General features: G+C 41.4%; 1 protein-coding gene and 1 non-coding gene across 2 annotated transcripts in view; one reads left to right on the top strand and one right to left on the bottom strand.

Annotated features, from left to right (window-relative positions):
• Window positions 1-16,982, bottom strand: part of ECPAS (Ecm29 proteasome adaptor and scaffold) — a 105,944-nt gene that overhangs the window by 22,296 nt on the left and 66,666 nt on the right. Inside the window, 11 exon segments of the mRNA XM_007936772.2 lie at window positions 413-563; window positions 2,610-2,731; window positions 3,520-3,567; window positions 4,325-4,430; window positions 5,212-5,291; window positions 8,485-8,652; window positions 8,941-9,058; window positions 10,779-10,847; window positions 11,735-11,849; window positions 12,700-12,754; window positions 13,233-13,378. Coding sequence (XP_007934963.2) covers window positions 413-563; window positions 2,610-2,731; window positions 3,520-3,567; window positions 4,325-4,430; window positions 5,212-5,291; window positions 8,485-8,652; window positions 8,941-9,058; window positions 10,779-10,847; window positions 11,735-11,849; window positions 12,700-12,754; window positions 13,233-13,378 — 1,178 coding nt within the window.
• LOC122149642 lies at window positions 16,201-16,318 on the top strand. Its single transcript, XR_006163246.1, has one exon. It is a non-coding gene; the product is annotated as a small nucleolar RNA SNORA61 (small nucleolar RNA).

Below are 16,982 nucleotides of genomic sequence, written 5' to 3'. Positions count from 1 at the left end.
GAATGAGAAAAGTAAGGCACAGAGAAGTGACCTGCCTGGGGCTACAAAGCATGGATTGACATTTATGTTTCCTAGTTTAGGAGCTCTGGTAGCATAGTGCCTAAGGCACTTGACTGCTTAACCAGGAGGCTGGCGGTTCAAACCCACCAGCCACTCCTCGGAAGGAAGGTTGGGCAATCCTACTTCTGTAGTGATAACTGCCTCGGAAACCCAAGGAGGGGTTGGTAGGGGTAGGTAAGAGTCAGGGCCGACTCGATGGCAAATAACAACAACAACAACAACAGTGCTCAACTTAGTAAGCATACTACAGACACTTATGAGGACACTGGAAGGATTACTCAGATGGACTTCAGTCCCTTAACAAAGCTCTCCCTTCATGACACTCACCACTATGTCTCTGCCATCAACTCACCTTTTCTTGGTCTGTAGCTCGAAGACTCAAGTAATTGAGAACCTGGGGTTCCAATACACTCAAGGACTCCAGTAGAGCTGGGATAAGTTTTGGTGCATGTGGTTTCAACATGGCTCCTGCACTTTTGCTGATCTTCACAAGGGTGTTAATGCTAAAGATACACAGAAAACCACTCCTGAATCCTTTTAACAAAAGCAGAAAGCCCTCCAAATCCAGTTATGAGGATGTTTTGCAAATTACTGCATTCAGGCATACACTCACATGGTTACAGAGACTGATCTTAGCACTTTTTAAAAAATAATTTACATTAAAGAAATTTTCAAACATATATGAAAGATAAATTTCCATATATTCTCTAGTTAGTTCAACAATCAGCAACACTTGGCCAAGTCTGTTCCATCTAGAACTCCTCTGGTGGCACGGTGGTTAAAACATTCAGCTGCTAACCAAAAGGTTGGTAGTTCAAACTCACCAGCCATTCCACAGGAGAAAGATGTGGCAGTCTGCTTCCGTAAAGATTTACAGCCTTAGAAACCCTACGGGGCATTTCTACTCTGTCCAGTAGGGTCGCTATGAGTCAGAATGAGCTCAACAGCAATGGTTTTTCTTTTTTTGGGTAACTCCTCTATGTGCACACAGGCATACAGTCCTGTGTTATTACATTATTTCAAAGCATATCCCATACCAAACTTTAGTATGTACTGCTAAGGATGCTATTAGAATCACAATGCCATTTTTACACTAAAACTATTAATATCTTTTCCTATCATCTGATAAGAGCTCTGGTGGCGTAGTGCCTAAGGCACTTGACTGCTAACCAGAAGGCTGGCAATTCAAACCCACCAGCCACTCCTTGGAAGAAGACGGGGCAAACTACTTCCATAGAGATACCGCCTTAGAAACCCAAGGAGGAGTCGCTATGAGTTGGATCCGACTCAACGGCAATGAGTTTGTTTTCTGTTTTCTTTTTTATCATCTAACATTCAAAATTATGATGGTTTCATAAATGTCTTTAAGAGTTGTTTTGTTTAAATTAGAATCCAGAATTCACCCATTTTTTTGCTATTTACTGCATTCTTTAATTCTTTTTCAATCCGTAACAGTTCTCTACCCACTCTCTTTCTTGTCATTTATTTGTCCTCATTGATCACATTCTAACAGTATCATTTAACATGCTCCTCTGTCCCCTGCAGACTTGACTGGCCCACGCTCAACTTTTTGTTTTGTTTGTGTTTGTTTATTTATTTATTTCAGGAGAGACACTTTTACTAAGCCTTGGACAGGACAAAGACAATTCTCTTGGATGAAGGAAACCATTAGCTTGAGAAAATTGAATGGATTCTAGGTTCAGTTCTTTTAGAAACAAGAACAGGTGGTGGTGTGTGTACCACTCCCTCACATCAGGATGCTCAGGTTTGACTGTCTTTTTGTGCTATTAACAGTGACTGACTAGGCTCAAGTTTCTTTAACCATTACAGAGTTTCCCATCAGCTTTTACCCAGGGGACTGAAGACCCACAAAAGATCACTACCTAGATTATTTAAGTGAGCAAACCAACGATACCATAATGTTATCATTCCTTTGCATTATTACACGCATCTTTCTAAAACAAAAAAAAAAAATCCCTCATCAACCACTGAGGTATTAGGAAATACTTTTGGTACTAATACTATGATTAGCTTTAAAGGTGAAGTCAAAATTGAACAAATGAAGTTCCTGGGTAACACTCTGGTTCAAAAACACACACACATACAAGCTAGAATCCATCCCTGTTGATTCCAACTTAAAATAGCTATATACCTACACATGTGAGAGAATGTCTTGAATATTTCAATACTACAGCTGGTAAGCAGTTTATTTTCTATTTGTGAAATACTACTAAGCAAGCATGAAGGACCTGTAGCCTAAGAAAGTGTGATCGCTGGGGACGGAGATTGATGGTAAAAAAGTAACGCACTTGACACTTGACTCAAGGTCAAGGCAGACTGGCGATGCTGCAGGAAGGCAAGGCTCCCACGAGAATGTTTCAGCCACGAGACTTGACTCACAACTTTGCACAAGCACTCTGGGCGCCTTAGTGATTTCTCCTCAACCCGTTTCTCCGTACTCCCAAGAAACTGACACTCAAACAAAATTTCTCAGGAATGCCCAGGAACACAGTATACTCACTACATTCATTTCATCAACGGATACACACCTCAGGGCTCGAACTTCTGTCACAGAGCTCATCATTCCTTTGTCCAGAAGGCAAGGCAGAAGGATAGCAACCGTTCTCTGGCCAGCTGCTCCTTTGGCAGGGTCACACATTTTCACACAAACCTCACATACAAAGCACATGGAGATTAGTGAAACTGACCTCTCACCAACAAAGCAATTATTTGACAAAATACTTTCTGCGTCTCACATCCACAGAAGAGAACAAGCAATCTACTTTCTGTGATACTATAGGGAGAGACAAAGAAATGAGATCTGGGATTGAGTCCTAGGTTGGCCGATAGCTAAATGGAAAATCTGCTAAAATTCTGATCTTCTGATTTGTGACACAGGGAACAAAATGAAGATAAAATGAAAAATGTACACAGAGAGCACTCTGAAGTAGGCTTCAGTATCATCAATAATTCCGAGTGGCAGCACAATGTGAGAAACATCTGGATTTAAAACTGGGCATGACTACAAATGATGTGACTCTACAAGGCTTGCTCAGCTAGAAAGTGGGAGGGAAAATCAAGTTCAAGTGGGAGACTACTTAATTTCAAAAACCTTACCAATCTCATAAAACATGAGAGGTAGCTTAACACATAAATCTAGCAATCAAGTAAGAAGAACTAGACACTGCTTAATCTAAGTGAGTCATGTGTTCTTCCGGGTCCAGTGCAGGTCATACTTCATAAACACCCGGAGAAGCTCACCACTGCAGAGACCACTTAAAATATAAGAATTTGTTGGTTAAATAATAATAATAGCACCAATTTTCTCACAGTGAACTGAGACAAGAAATCAATTCCACAGTTAACTAAATGTTATTTTACATGACAAAAAGTAAACTGGCTTTTTATGGTCACGTAGAACACGACCCGCCACCCCCAATGGAAGATCAGCGTTCTCACCTTGCTCAGGGTTTTCAGAGCCAGTTCTGCTGCTTTCCGGACAGATTCCTAGAAATGAGAAAAGCACAGCGCTGTGTACCTGAGGGCTCCATGCTCATCTATCCCAAATGTGCAGTCAACGGCCTCATACTCCACACATCTTTACAAAATCTTAATTTCCAAATCAGGTAAAAAAAAAAAAAAAAAAGTGTTTCATTTAGCTCTTTGCCCATCAAGGAGCATATTACGCTGCCATATTACCTTCTAAAAAAATCAGACAGGGCATATTGTGACCTCACAAAAACTTAGCTATGAAAGATAATGATCCAGAAGCTAAAGGTGTCATAAAAACATACACACAAAGGCCCATGTGAGGATTCCGGAAGAATTTCCAATCTCTAATGAATAAAGCAAAACGGAAGCACTTAATTTTAATGGTAAGGTATCAAAATACCTAAAATTTAGAATATCCAGGAAAAATTCAGAGGGAATGGCTGTGTTGTTTGATGATGAATGGTCCAATTTACATTAGGAACTGATCAAAGTAGAGCTATCCTTGACTGTTCCCAAACTATTATTTGTCCATAACTCAACAGCGTCATAAGATCGCTAATAAAAGAAATACAGCCTGCAGCCACCTTTTTTTTGAGCCAACTCAGTTTAGATCAGACCCAACCCTGCAACTTCACAGGCACATCAAAACTAAAATATTTGGGGAAACTGCAATCTCTCAAAATTGTCTGGGTATTGAATTTTGAAATACATATCAGACATATTTTAAGTTTGAGCTAGTCAATAAATACATATAGGTCTACTTCTATAATACCTTGATATCATCTTGTACTCTAAAAAGTGTTTCCCAAATTTCTGGAAGTTTATCAATGATGTCATCTAGGGGTCTTCCTCGCAGTAAATCATTCAAAGCTAAACAACTGAAAATAAACAATTTAGTTTCCAATATCTGATCAAAAAAGCTCAATATTTACTATGAAACATTCTTAACAAACAAGAATATAAATTCTGCTTATATTTCTATTCCCAATCCCTCTAAGATGTCAATGACTACTTTCTCCTTGGTGGCCCAAATATACCACATACTGATGGCATGTACACTCATCAAATGCCTGTTTCCCACAACTATAATAAATCCTTTTGAGACATTCCATCAATTCCTATTATACTATGGTGCCCCTAGGGCCCAGGATACTGCCCGGCACATAGCAGGCACTGAACAAATAGAAATCAGTGCTCCCCTTGGTAATAATGACAGTACAGAAACGTTATCTTGATGTCTACCAATTTCACTCCTACATAAACTACATCAACATAGAGAAATCTCTGACCAGAGTTTAAATAGTTAAATAAAGGTAACTCCCCAAGCCCCAACCAGAAACATGCTTTTTCAGTAGTTTTAATTTATTCCTTTTGCAAAAAGTGTAAAACTTGGCAATTTCTGGGGAAAAGTCAATTGTACTTGACTAGTGTTAGTTAAAGGAGCTCTGGTGACGCAGTGGGTAAAGCATTCAGATGCTAACCTGAAGGTCAGCGGTTCAAACCCACCAGCTGCTCCAAAGAAGGAAGATTAGGCAATCTACTTCCATAAAAATGTACAGCCTTGGAAACCCAATGAGCAGGCACTATGAGTCAGAATCAACGTGATAGCAGTGAGGTTTTTTTGGGTTTTAGTGTTAGCTATATTTCCAAAAATGGTACCTTGATTCTCGAACCCGCCACATATTGCTGGTAAGGTTCTTAATCAAGTCTTGAAGAATTTCCTTCAAATATTTATCCACCTAATAATGAAAGCAAAAGATGAACAATCCATCAACAATCGAATCATTCACCTGGCAATCACCTGAAGCATGCTTCTGTTACTTAGCAGCCTATGTGTTTCTTCAAGCCCCTCAGTCCACAATTTCTCCCCACATCAATCACTAAAAGCTGCCGGAGCAACCCTTCTAAAATGCATTCTTGAGTGTCTTCTCTTCCTCAGTGCACGGGAACAAAGCCCAAAGGTCACATGCCGTCCCACCTCTGTTCTCTAGCACGTCTTACTCTCTCTACCTATAATTCCCTTCCATCCTACTATATGCCTGGTTAATTCCTACTTGTCCTTCAAGATTCAAAATCAGGCATTATCTTCTCAGAGAAGACTGGCTCAGGTACTGTCCGTGTTTCCACAGCACCTTCTTAAAGCAAATCACAGCATACTACCAGGAAACTGCATGTTCTGGACACGTCTGCTCAATAAATGGAGACACAAGGGCTGGGACAGTGTCTCACTCATCTCTGTATCCCCAGTACCCTGCCTGCATGGTATTTGGAACATAAAGGATTATGATGGTTGAGAATGAAAGAAAGTTTGTTTTTTTAGGACCTTATTTTAATATACACTTATCAACTTGGTAATAATGATGGACTGATGATAAATTTCATTTTCATGCTGAGCCAAAGATTCTCAGAAGTTATTGCATTTCTAGTTTTTACTCTTGGAGGTATGAAAGGATTCTGTTAGTCTCACATCTAAGATTTAACAAACTAGACTCCTTCTTATGTCTACTTTTCTGAACATTCTCCACAGATGATTACATTCTTCCACTGATACAGAGATGACTGATGTCTCTAGACTAGGCCTTTGCTCTGATCACAGATCTGTAACAAATCTCCCTATTAGATCCTGTTCTACCCAGAAGTACCATATGCTCTCCTAGAGCAAATGGAACTCACCAAGCCTTCAAAGCTCAACTCTGAGCGCCTACTGCCTTGAATATTCTCCAAGTAAAGAGAGCTCAAAGGGCCAAATCATATGTAAGACCTTATAAGACATGGTTCGCAGAATTTACTCTAAGTGAACTGTGACGCTATGGACAGATTTTAACCCAAAATGGTGTATCTTATTTGCATTTTGAAAACCACTTTTGAACTATGTGGACAATTAATTAAAGAAAGACAAAGAAAGGAGAAAGATAATGATGATTTGCTCATCAAGAAAAATAAGGGAAAGAAGAGAATGGCTTCAAGGCATATTCTGGAAGGAGAATCAATAGTATTTGATACTGGGTTCAACTGGGAGAGAGAATGAGTACAGACAGACAAAATTCCAGGATGACACCAGATTATCTGGTTTGGGAGCATGAGAACAAGAGGGAAAAGGTTACTTCTTTAAGTCCTGTTTTAGGCAAGTTAAGTTTAAAGATCTTGAAACAACATCCAAATAAAGACGTCAACAGGGAGTTAAACACGCAAGTCTGCAGCTCAAGATGTGTCTGAGCAGCCCTTTAAGGCCAAGGAGCTTCACCACGTTCACACACTCTGGAATCGGCAGACCCACCTGCTTGAAAGAAAAAGTTGAAGGAGCAAAAACTACTAAGAGGCAAGTCCTGAGAAATCCTACTACCAAAAAGTGGGACAGAATAGAGCAACGGCCAGAACAGAAAACCACATATGGCAACTGCCTGGCTCCTTGCCTGACTTCCCACCATGTGAAGTCTGTGAAGGTGAGAACTATGACTCACTCTCCACTGAATCAATAGTACTGATCAATGCATGTGTGAATGCACAACCATTTTCTTACCCATCTGCCCAATGGACACTTAGATTGTTTCTATTTTTGAGATTTCAAGAATTATTGCCATGAGCACCTAGGAAGGAAGGAAGGGGAGAGGGAGGTCGGGAGGGAGATAAAGAAGGAGGGAAGAAGGTTCATTTAAACAAGGAAGTGTACAAAAGTTGAAAGAGAGATAAGCACTAGTTGTAAATCCTGGGTATCGTCTTATACAAGTGATAGCATGTTTGTTTGTTTTTTAATAATATTCTATTGTGTTTTAGGTGAAAGTTTAATAGCAGATTAGGTTCCCATCTAACAACTTTTATGCAGTTGCTCCATAGCACTCATTACATTTTTCACAGTGTGTCAGCATTCTCATTATTTCCACTATTTGTTCTGCTTCCATTAATCTAGCTTCCCTTCCCTTCATTACCTTCTCATCTTTGCTTTAGGGTAAAAACGCTGACCATTTGGTCTCATACAGTCAATTATTTAAGGGAGCACAGTACTCATGGGTGACACTGTTTCTTTTTCAAGCCAATCTGTTATGTGGATGAAGGTGACCTCCAGGAGTGGCTTCAGTTCCAAGTTTAAAGGGTATCTTAGGGTGATAGTTTCGGGCATTTCTCCAAGTCTCTATCGGTCCAAATTTTTAGGAATTTGAGTTTTGTTTTACATTCTTCTCCCATTCTATCTGGGATTTTCTGTTGTGTCCCTGGTTGCAACAGTCAGTAGTGGTAGCCAGGCACCACCTAGTTCTTCTGGTCTCAGGATAGATAAGGCAGTGGTTCGTGGGGGCTATTAGTCCTAAGGACTAGTTTCTTCTTGAGTCTTTCGTTTCCTTCATTCTCATTTATTCCAGACAAGTAGAGCTGACAGTTGTTACCTTAAATGACCACTTGTAAGCTTTTAAGACACCAGACACTACTCACCAAACTATGATATAGAACATTACTTTTATGAACCATGTAATATCAACTGACTGAGTTGTTCCACGAGACTATGGTCCTATGCCTTTTAACCCAGTAAACCAATCCCGAGGTGTTTGGTTATGTCTAGGAAGCCTCCGTACAACTGTGTCCTATGTGCTTTATTATATGCAGCACACAAACATGTCTATACATATGCACAAAGATACACCTATACACACATGTGCATGTACTCACACATGCCTTCCTATGCAACAATGTTTCCTTAACACAAACAACCAGTTGCCATCGAGTCAATTCTGACTCACGGCAACCCCGTGTGTGTCAGAGTAGAACTATGCTCCACAGGGTTTTTAATGGCTGACTTTTTGGAGACAGAACACCAGGCCTTTCTTCCAAGGTGCCTCTGGGTAGACTTGAACCACCAACCTTTCAGTTAGCATCAAGCAAATTAACTGCACGCACCACCCAAGCACTCCTCCTCCACAGACGAGGGTTATAAGTACTTGCCATTGCTTTGTCAGTGACCAATGCATTCCAAATACTTGTCATGGCCTGTCGGATACCAAGGTTGGGATCAAACTGGTAACGGTAAAGTCGAGGGACTAGCTGAGGCAGGAAAGGAGCCAGCTGCTCGCCAGCTCTGGTTGCAATGACATGAAAACCAAAAGCAGCACCCTGAAATAGCAAGAAGATGAAGGGACTGACGCATCTGCTGCAGAAAAATTAACACATTAAACATATAAGGATCACAAAATCCTCTGAAACTCATCCCTGAATTGAACCAGATTTGCTGGCGTCTCAGCTTTCCCAGTCCATAAGGTAGATGTACAGTAGCCTGGCTATCCCTAATCAGGCACAGAGGTTTACAAAACACACAGTGTATCAACTGCCACTCTGCCAATGTACCAGGTTCAGTTTGAGGGGAAACTAAAAAATAAAAACTGTCCAGTGACAGGAACTTACCTTCCTAGAATTCCACATTGCATGGTGATTGGCTAAATTCATAAATTTATATACCAGATCTGGCTGGCTGAGATCACTTGCCAGAGAACAAAGCTCCTTATAAGTAGAAATGCCCTGGCTTGGAGGAAAAATAAAAAACAAAACAGGTATTCAATAATGTATTTCTCTATCTGCAACCTAATACAAATTACCAATATCACCAACATTACTAAGACATGGTTTTTAAAATTACATTTTCACATATTGAGTTATCTGATCATCAGGAAGATATAAAAGGAGGTTCAGCAGAATATAAAGCCACCTAATTCAATTATCACCAATGCCCAAAGCCCCTCAAGGCTACTGTTGGTAAGTGACCCAAACATGTCTGCACCCCCTGGCAGATGGTACCCTCACCACCTCCCCAGGCAGATCTATGGGAATTGCTTCTCATGTTGTGCACAAATCTCCCATGCTCCTAAGAATCATTTGGAGACAACATCTGTCTACCCTGAAACCAAAAACAAACCAAACTCACTGCCATCAAGTCAATTCTGACTCATGGCAACCCCCACTGGGTTTCCGAGGCTGTCAATCTTTTTGGAAACAGATCACCCCGTCCTTCTGCAGAGCGACCAGATGATTTTTCTAGCCTAGATCATTTCAATCCTGAATTCTGATAAAAACTTCTTTTGAGTCCTGTTAACCTTCCTCTAAACAAACAGTATTTGTTTAAATAGTTGTTCATCTAGTTTGTGAGAAGTAGACACCAAAAACTCGGCTATGAAAAAAAGACTTCAAACGACCCAAGTGGCAAAAATTCATTAACTTTAAAGGGATAATAAAAATATTTAATTGAGCAAACAATTTCAAAGTTATGCAACTTAATTACTTTCAGAAATAAAGCTACAAAAACATTTGAACATTTAAACATTAACTGGCCTACAAGGCGTCTACAGGGAAAGGAGGAGGAATGGAAACATCTGATGTGAAAACGGTGAGAAGGTCACTGGACGAAACAACAAAGCTGGCTGCTTTCTACCGCCGCAGACACTGGGTGAGAGCTGGCAGAAGAGCAAGGCCGGCCGACTCCAAGACTCCAAGAGTATCGGAGGGAAAGAAGCAACAGTATCAACCGTGGTGGGATATGATCAAGTAAAGGGGGAAAAGTGCGGGGAATTCATTTGAAATGCTGAATTGGTAGACTCCAAAATACTCAGCAGAGTTGCCCCCACCAAAAACCAAGGTGCAGTGGATGCTGAGCTATGCTACAGCCTAGTGCCACTGAGCTCTGATACCTAAGCCAGGCCTCAGCTGGCAGGGATTTGACAGTTTTCAGCCATCAATCTGCCAGAACTGCTCTCAGCCCAAGGTCAACCCCTTCCCCAGAGCAGTTCACAAGTGGCTTGTCTAGGGGGGTGGGGTCTAGGGGCTGGATAAAGGTCTAGTGAGGAGATATAAAGCCCTGGTCTCGTGCCTCAAGGCAGGACAACTTCAAAGGGCCGTCCCACCCAGCTCCAGAGCTCCTTAAGGCATAAGTGTCTGGTGAAGCATTGGCAGCATCAGCATCGCAGTTCAGCTCGTCCCTGGGCCACTGACCCTATCCTGTTCCTTCTTTCCGCCTTGATCCCCAGGGCACAGCCCAATGAACTTCCAGCACACAAATCTCCACTCAGAGACTGTTTCCAAAAAGACCAATCTAAGACATTAGGCTTTTTCCATAGACATCATCGTCTTCCACTAACACAACCTTCTCCTAGGAGGGTAGACAACAAAGTCATGGGTGCTCTATTTACCAGATCTAAGAGAAATATTTACAGATGTCTACAGTAATTGAGCAATGGGCTCAACATACTTACCCATCTGGTGTTTTGCCAAGGGCTCCTCCTTGAAATACCACTGTCTCTCCAGAAACATCATGTTTAGCTCTAAACAAAAACAACAACCAAGAATTTAATTTAGCCTCCAACTTTTCACACCAGCATTCAATTAATCAATACAATTCATTTGCAAACTGATAAAACCAAAACCTATCAAGTGTCTACTGTGTGCAAGATATAAAAGTCATTGCTTCCATCGGGCTGGGAGATGACGTCCACATTGAGCCAATTAACCCCCTCTACAGTGACAGTGAATTAACTGTTGTCACACTGAAACTACCCTTCCTACAGGGAGGACAATGCAAAGCAAGCAGGTCACCTTAACAACCATCCTTCCTGCAGGAGAGGCCACACAAAGCAGCAGCAACTGATGTCAAGGATGATGACCCCTCACATACCCTCAGAGTCAGACCATGGACACAGGCAAGTAGCCACTCCACATTTTAACTTTCATTTAGCTAACAATGATTATGTCATCTTCTAATACAATTTAAACTCATTGCCATGGAGTCGATGCCAACTGGTGGTGCTGTGGTTAAAGCATTGGGCTGCTAACCAAAAGGTCGGCAGTTCAAACGCACCAGCCACTCCACAGGACAAAGATGAAGCAGTCTGCTTCCGTAAAAGATTTACAGCCTTGGAAACCCCACAGAACAGTTTTACTTTTCCTATAGGGTCGCTGTAAGTCAGAACTGACTCAATAGCAGTGGGTTCCAATCCAATGCATTAACTACTGGTGTGTTTCTGAAGTGAACAGTACACACTGCATAATTAAAATATCCACAGCCTAACAATCACTGACTCGCAGTTTAGGAAAGACTTAGTAAATAGGGACAGGGAAAACTAAATTTTCCTTCGTTCAGAGCATACTCTCACCAAGTAGTGCATGCACTTGCCCAATGTGTTTGAATCTGAAATTGTCAAGTTTACTCCACCTTTTGCCAGTCATAAGTGTTTCTACAAGTGTAGAGACCAACTCCTGCTGATCTTGTTCATTGCCCAGTTCATAAACCAACCCAAGGCCTTTTGAGGCAACATCTTGGCTAAGCTCTACCAAAAAGTGAAAAGAAAAAAAAAAATTAGTTTCAGAAAACTTTGCCTACTATCCATCAAGTCAGTTTTTTAAAAATTTTAATAATGTCAATGCAAAATAATATCAAAGTAAAGATATAAAAAAGAATCAATCTACTATTTTGTTAAAAATGTACTAAACCATCTCAGTGGACATGATATGATACCATGAGTCCCTAATAAATGACAATGATATTTACAAAAGATTCAACTCACAAACCAAGACATGTTGACAAATCTTAGTATACAGTTAGTATATAGTACACATGACAGAGTATCAATGGATTGTAAGTCGTACAAATAAGAAAGTTCAAACAGCCTCACTAGAATTCAGTACACCTAGATCCAACTCTTTGAAAATGACAGGACAATAAAAAACAGTGTATCTAAAATAAAGCTACCATTTAAGTGTCTAACACACATACAATTCACTCTCTCCTGGTTCAAATCAGAGAGGAACCGTCATCAGAAGTAGAAGAAAGCTATTAGTTAGTAAGCAGATGTAGTAATTTTAAGAAGGCCTCACTCAGATATTTTTTTAATGCAAAACTGAAAAACATGTTACAATTAAAAAAAAAAAAAAAAGAATTAGAGAACTTCCTAGACCAGCAGCTTTGTTTTCAGATCACTAACATAATGCTTACTATCATTAATACTATAAATAAGGTTTAACTTTATTTCAATCACATAACTCAAAAATAGGGTTTATATTCATAAATTCATTTTTTCAAAATGAAAGTTTTCTTTCACATTCATGAATCCAGATTTTTCAAAATTTAAAACACAAGTTTAACAAAGTTTAGAAATCAAATATTTTCCAAACACCTACCATCATTTTCTGACAGAATTGAAACAAATGCACTCTGAATCTCTTTAAGATGAGACTGAAAGGAGGAGAAAAAACAAGGCATTGAAACACTGAAATGCTATTTCTGTGGAAACATAAGAACCTTGCTCTCAGGGTAACAAGACCTATGAAGTCTTACAGGCCGAGGCCATGACAAACCCTGGTTCCTTCACGTGGAGAGCATCCTCAAAGGTGGCTCAAACTCCCTGCAGGTTGTACCACTGACAGACAGACACCTCATCATACAATCTGACTTGCCCTAAGCTGAGCCTCCTCATCCTTACCACTTCATCTGCCTTTATACCTTCAAGTTTATAATCATCTTCCAGCCACTATCTATCAGGCCACCACCCTTCATTTCTTCGTGTACAGCTTATTTCAAAATGTCTTCTGTTAGTTAACGCCCTTTGCCTCAGTATGGGCTCTTGCCTCCTACACTTTCCTTCCTGGCTTTCAACTGCAAACACTTCACAGGTGGCTTCCAACAGTGCGATCACACTCAGAGCCCCGCGTACCTTCACTTCTTCATGGGTACTCAGCTTTCTCACAAGGGAAAGAAGCCAGATGCAAGCTGCCTGCCTCACGTGTGGGTTGGGGCTGATGATATGTTTATTTAAAATCATGTCCAACACCCATGGGACCACATCATTCACTTTGTCTCCTGGGAAAAAGAAAGATAGGCAACAACGAAAATAATTCAATGTAGTTCCCTGAAAAAGCTAAATTTAAATCATTATTTACTGAAGAGTCTTCACACCCTGGGGATTAATACTACAAAATTAATCTGCGATGGACATACCCACAGGGATCAGACAGCTGACAAGAGACCAGGGATCACACCTCTGTGACAAACACTCACATACAGGAGAGGTACACAGTCAGAGACATACACCCATAAACAGGCCAGGGACCTCACAAACCCAGACACATACCCACAAACACAGACACATGCCCACAAACACAACAAACTTCACCAGATTCACACACACCAATCAACATTTATGCAATATGATCCTGTAACGTACTAAAACATCAATACCTGAGTTTCAAAGTAAGTTGCTAAAGAACTTATCTAATCATTTCAGAGCCTTCACTAAGGGAAACACCCCTTTCAAAGGTCTCAGGTAACATTACTGCCCTAGAATGAAAACTTATCCCCACTCTCTCCAGTCTCAACAATTTGTCTTTCTCTACTAGTTCTTTCTTCCCATCTCCCATCTTAAACCAAACCAAACAAACAAAACCTCTTTTCACTTAACTTTCTTCTCTAGCTACCACGCACTTCTCTTTGCTTTTATTACTTCAGAGTTCTTCACCCTCGATGCTACACTTGTGGCTGGATGACTCTTTACTGTGGGGCTGTTCATTCATTGCAGGGTGCTTAGCACCACTCCCGGCCTCTACCCACAAGATACCAGTGGCCCCCACCCTCCCCAGGGTCCAAACACTGCCGAACGTTCCCAATGCGGGACCTTCCCCAGGTAAGAACCACAGTTTTACGGTAAAATTTTTCAAGATAGCTGTCTGTTTCTATGGTCTACATTTTCTCCTTCTAATTTTCTCTTGAACCCACCCCAAACCAGCCTGTTCATCCCTGAAATGCCACAGAAATTACTCATAAAAGTCACCAATTACCTTCTCAATTCTCATCTCAACTGATCCGTCAGCAGCCTTTGACACAGTCGGTCCCCACCCCCATCCCTCACCCTTCAGTAGACTTTCTTTCCTTGGCCTCCAGGACACAACACTCTGCCAGGCTGTCTCCTCCCTCCAACCACGCCTGTGTGATATCCTTCCCTGGATTCTTCTCCTCATGTTCCAAACCTCTAAACACTGGAGAACTCCAGGACTCAGTTGTTGGATCTCTTTCACTTCCTTGGTAATCACGTTGAATTTCATGGCTTTAAATATTATCTTTACATGATATTCCCACATTTCCAACTTGGAACTCTTCAACACTCTATACTCATATATTTGACTCCTAGACATTGGTCCCAGCTATGAGTGTGGGGGAGTTGGGATAGTCCAACGCTGATGAGAGTGAGGAGGAAGATCAGCCAGTGAAGGAGCTTTTTCCCTGCACCCTCCCTGCTCCCACTCCACAAATCCTATCTCCCACCATCTCCATCCCAAGAAATGGCATCTCCATTCTTCTCCATTCCATTCTGCTCATAACAAAGACTTTGAAGTCACCCTTGACTCCTCTCCCATCTCACATCCAATTCAGGAGCAAATCCCGTTGGCGATACATTCAAAATATCGTCAGACAAGCACTTCTCACCACCTCCATACTCTCATCTGGTTCAAGTCACCATCATGGCCCACCGGACACTGCAGCAGTTACCTCATCTCCTGCTCCTGCCCTGGTTCCACTCCAGTTTAGTCTCAATACAGCTCCACAAATGGGGCTTTTACAGGAAGTCAGTGTGTCTCTTCTCAGCTCACAATTCTAATTGCTCTCTACAGAAGGCCTCACAATGGCCTGCAAGATTCCACGTGATCTGACCTCATCTCTCATGACCTCATCTTACTCCCCACCTGCTCTCTTTGCTCCAGCCACATGGACCTCAGTATCTATTCATGTCTCAGGGCCTTTGCACTTGCTAGTGCCTTGGCCTAGAATATTCCTCAGGAGACTTCCAACCAGCTCACTCCCTCACCCACTTCAGGTCTTTCCTTTAAAGTCACCTTCCTGGAAAGAGCTGCCCTCGGGACTCGGTTAAGAACCACCATCCGAATGTGACCTATCCCCTTTCCCTGCTTTACCTCCCATCACAGCACTTGTTACCACTCAGCAAGCTGCACCGCTTCCTGGGCTTACAGTGCCCCCCGTCCGTCTCTTCCCCAGAACACAAGCTCCAGGAGAGCAAAGTGTTCTACTCTTTTGGTCAGTCCTGAATCACCAACACCTAGAACTAGGCCTGGCCTGTATTAAACACCTAATAAATATATGCTAAATTAATTTACAAATTAGCTCTCTGTGGCTATGAAAACAGTTTTACATGTACGTAACTAAATTTGTTTCCAGAGGAAATAAAATCAGCTGCCAAAAGTGTCTTAGGAAACCACTATTTTAGAGAACACAAAATTGTAGATTATCACTATCCAAGATGGGAAAAGTGAGATAAAACCTATTTCAATCACTTGTAAAATGACTGAAAACAACCACTCCGCTGAATACTGAGACTGCTCCCCCTCCCCCTAATGAAGCACACCTTAACATCTAAAACCTGAGGGCTTCTGCAAACACTTCCTAACTCTCCTCCTTGGTTGCCCCCCTTTTCAGTTTCATTAACTCTGATGATCTCCCTAGGCTCAGTCTGGAACCTTTTCTCTTGGCTGTCTTAGTTAAGAAGGAGCTCTAGTGGTATGGTGGCTAAGGCGCTGGGCTGCTAACAAAAACATCAGTGGTTTGAACCCACCAGCCACTCCGTAGGAGAAAGATAAAGCAGTTTGATTCCATAAAGATTTACAGCCTTGACAATCCACTTTCCTTTCCCATCGGATCTGAACACTGGTCTGGGTGGTCGTAACAGAAGGGGAAAGTAACACTGAAACTGACCTCAGTGCTCTGTAGCACATGGGCTAGCTTCAGACAAGATAAAAACAAATAAATACATGAAAAGATTTTGTTGTTGTTGTTATGCGCCATTGAGTCAGACCCGACTCATGGCGACCCTTCCTTGGGTTTCTGAGACAGTATCACTACGGAAGTAGATTGCCCCATCTTCCTTCCAAGGAGTAGCTGGTGGGTTTGAACCGCCAGCCTTCTGGTTAGCAGTCAAGTGCCTGAGGCACTATGCTACCAGAGTTCCTATGAAAAGATTTACAGCCTTGAAAATCCTGTGGGGCAGTTCTACTCAGCCCTATAGGGTCATTATGAGTTGAAATTGACTACATGGCAGTGGGTTTGGGTTTGTCTCTTCTTCATTAGGGTACCTGAACAGAAATGGTATTATTGTTAATCGAGATAGGGAATAAAGAGGGAGAATAATTTTAGGGAATAAAGAAGATAAACAGTTTAGGGAGTGAAAAGAGGAAGGGATGTCAATTTTAGATTCAGACATACAGAAATACTGGCACCTATGATCTCTGTGTGAAAATACCTAATAACTGATTTAAAAAACAGCTCTGTGGCTCAATACAGTGGCTCTAAAGTAGAGATATCAATATTGGGGTCATCAACATGTCAGTATGAGATACGAGTAGGGGTGAACTGGGATATCCCAGCACTGACTGAAGAGTGTGAAGAGAAAAGAGATAGT

This window comes from Orycteropus afer, unplaced genomic scaffold, assembly GCF_000298275.1.
Source record: "Orycteropus afer afer isolate SDZICR_OR568_19922 unplaced genomic scaffold, OryAfe1.0 scaffold00037, whole genome shotgun sequence".
Taxonomy (NCBI): Eukaryota; Metazoa; Chordata; class Mammalia; order Tubulidentata; family Orycteropodidae; genus Orycteropus; species Orycteropus afer.
The sequence above is the reverse complement of the archived record's forward strand: the minus strand, read 5'-3'. Positions and strand labels throughout refer to the sequence as shown.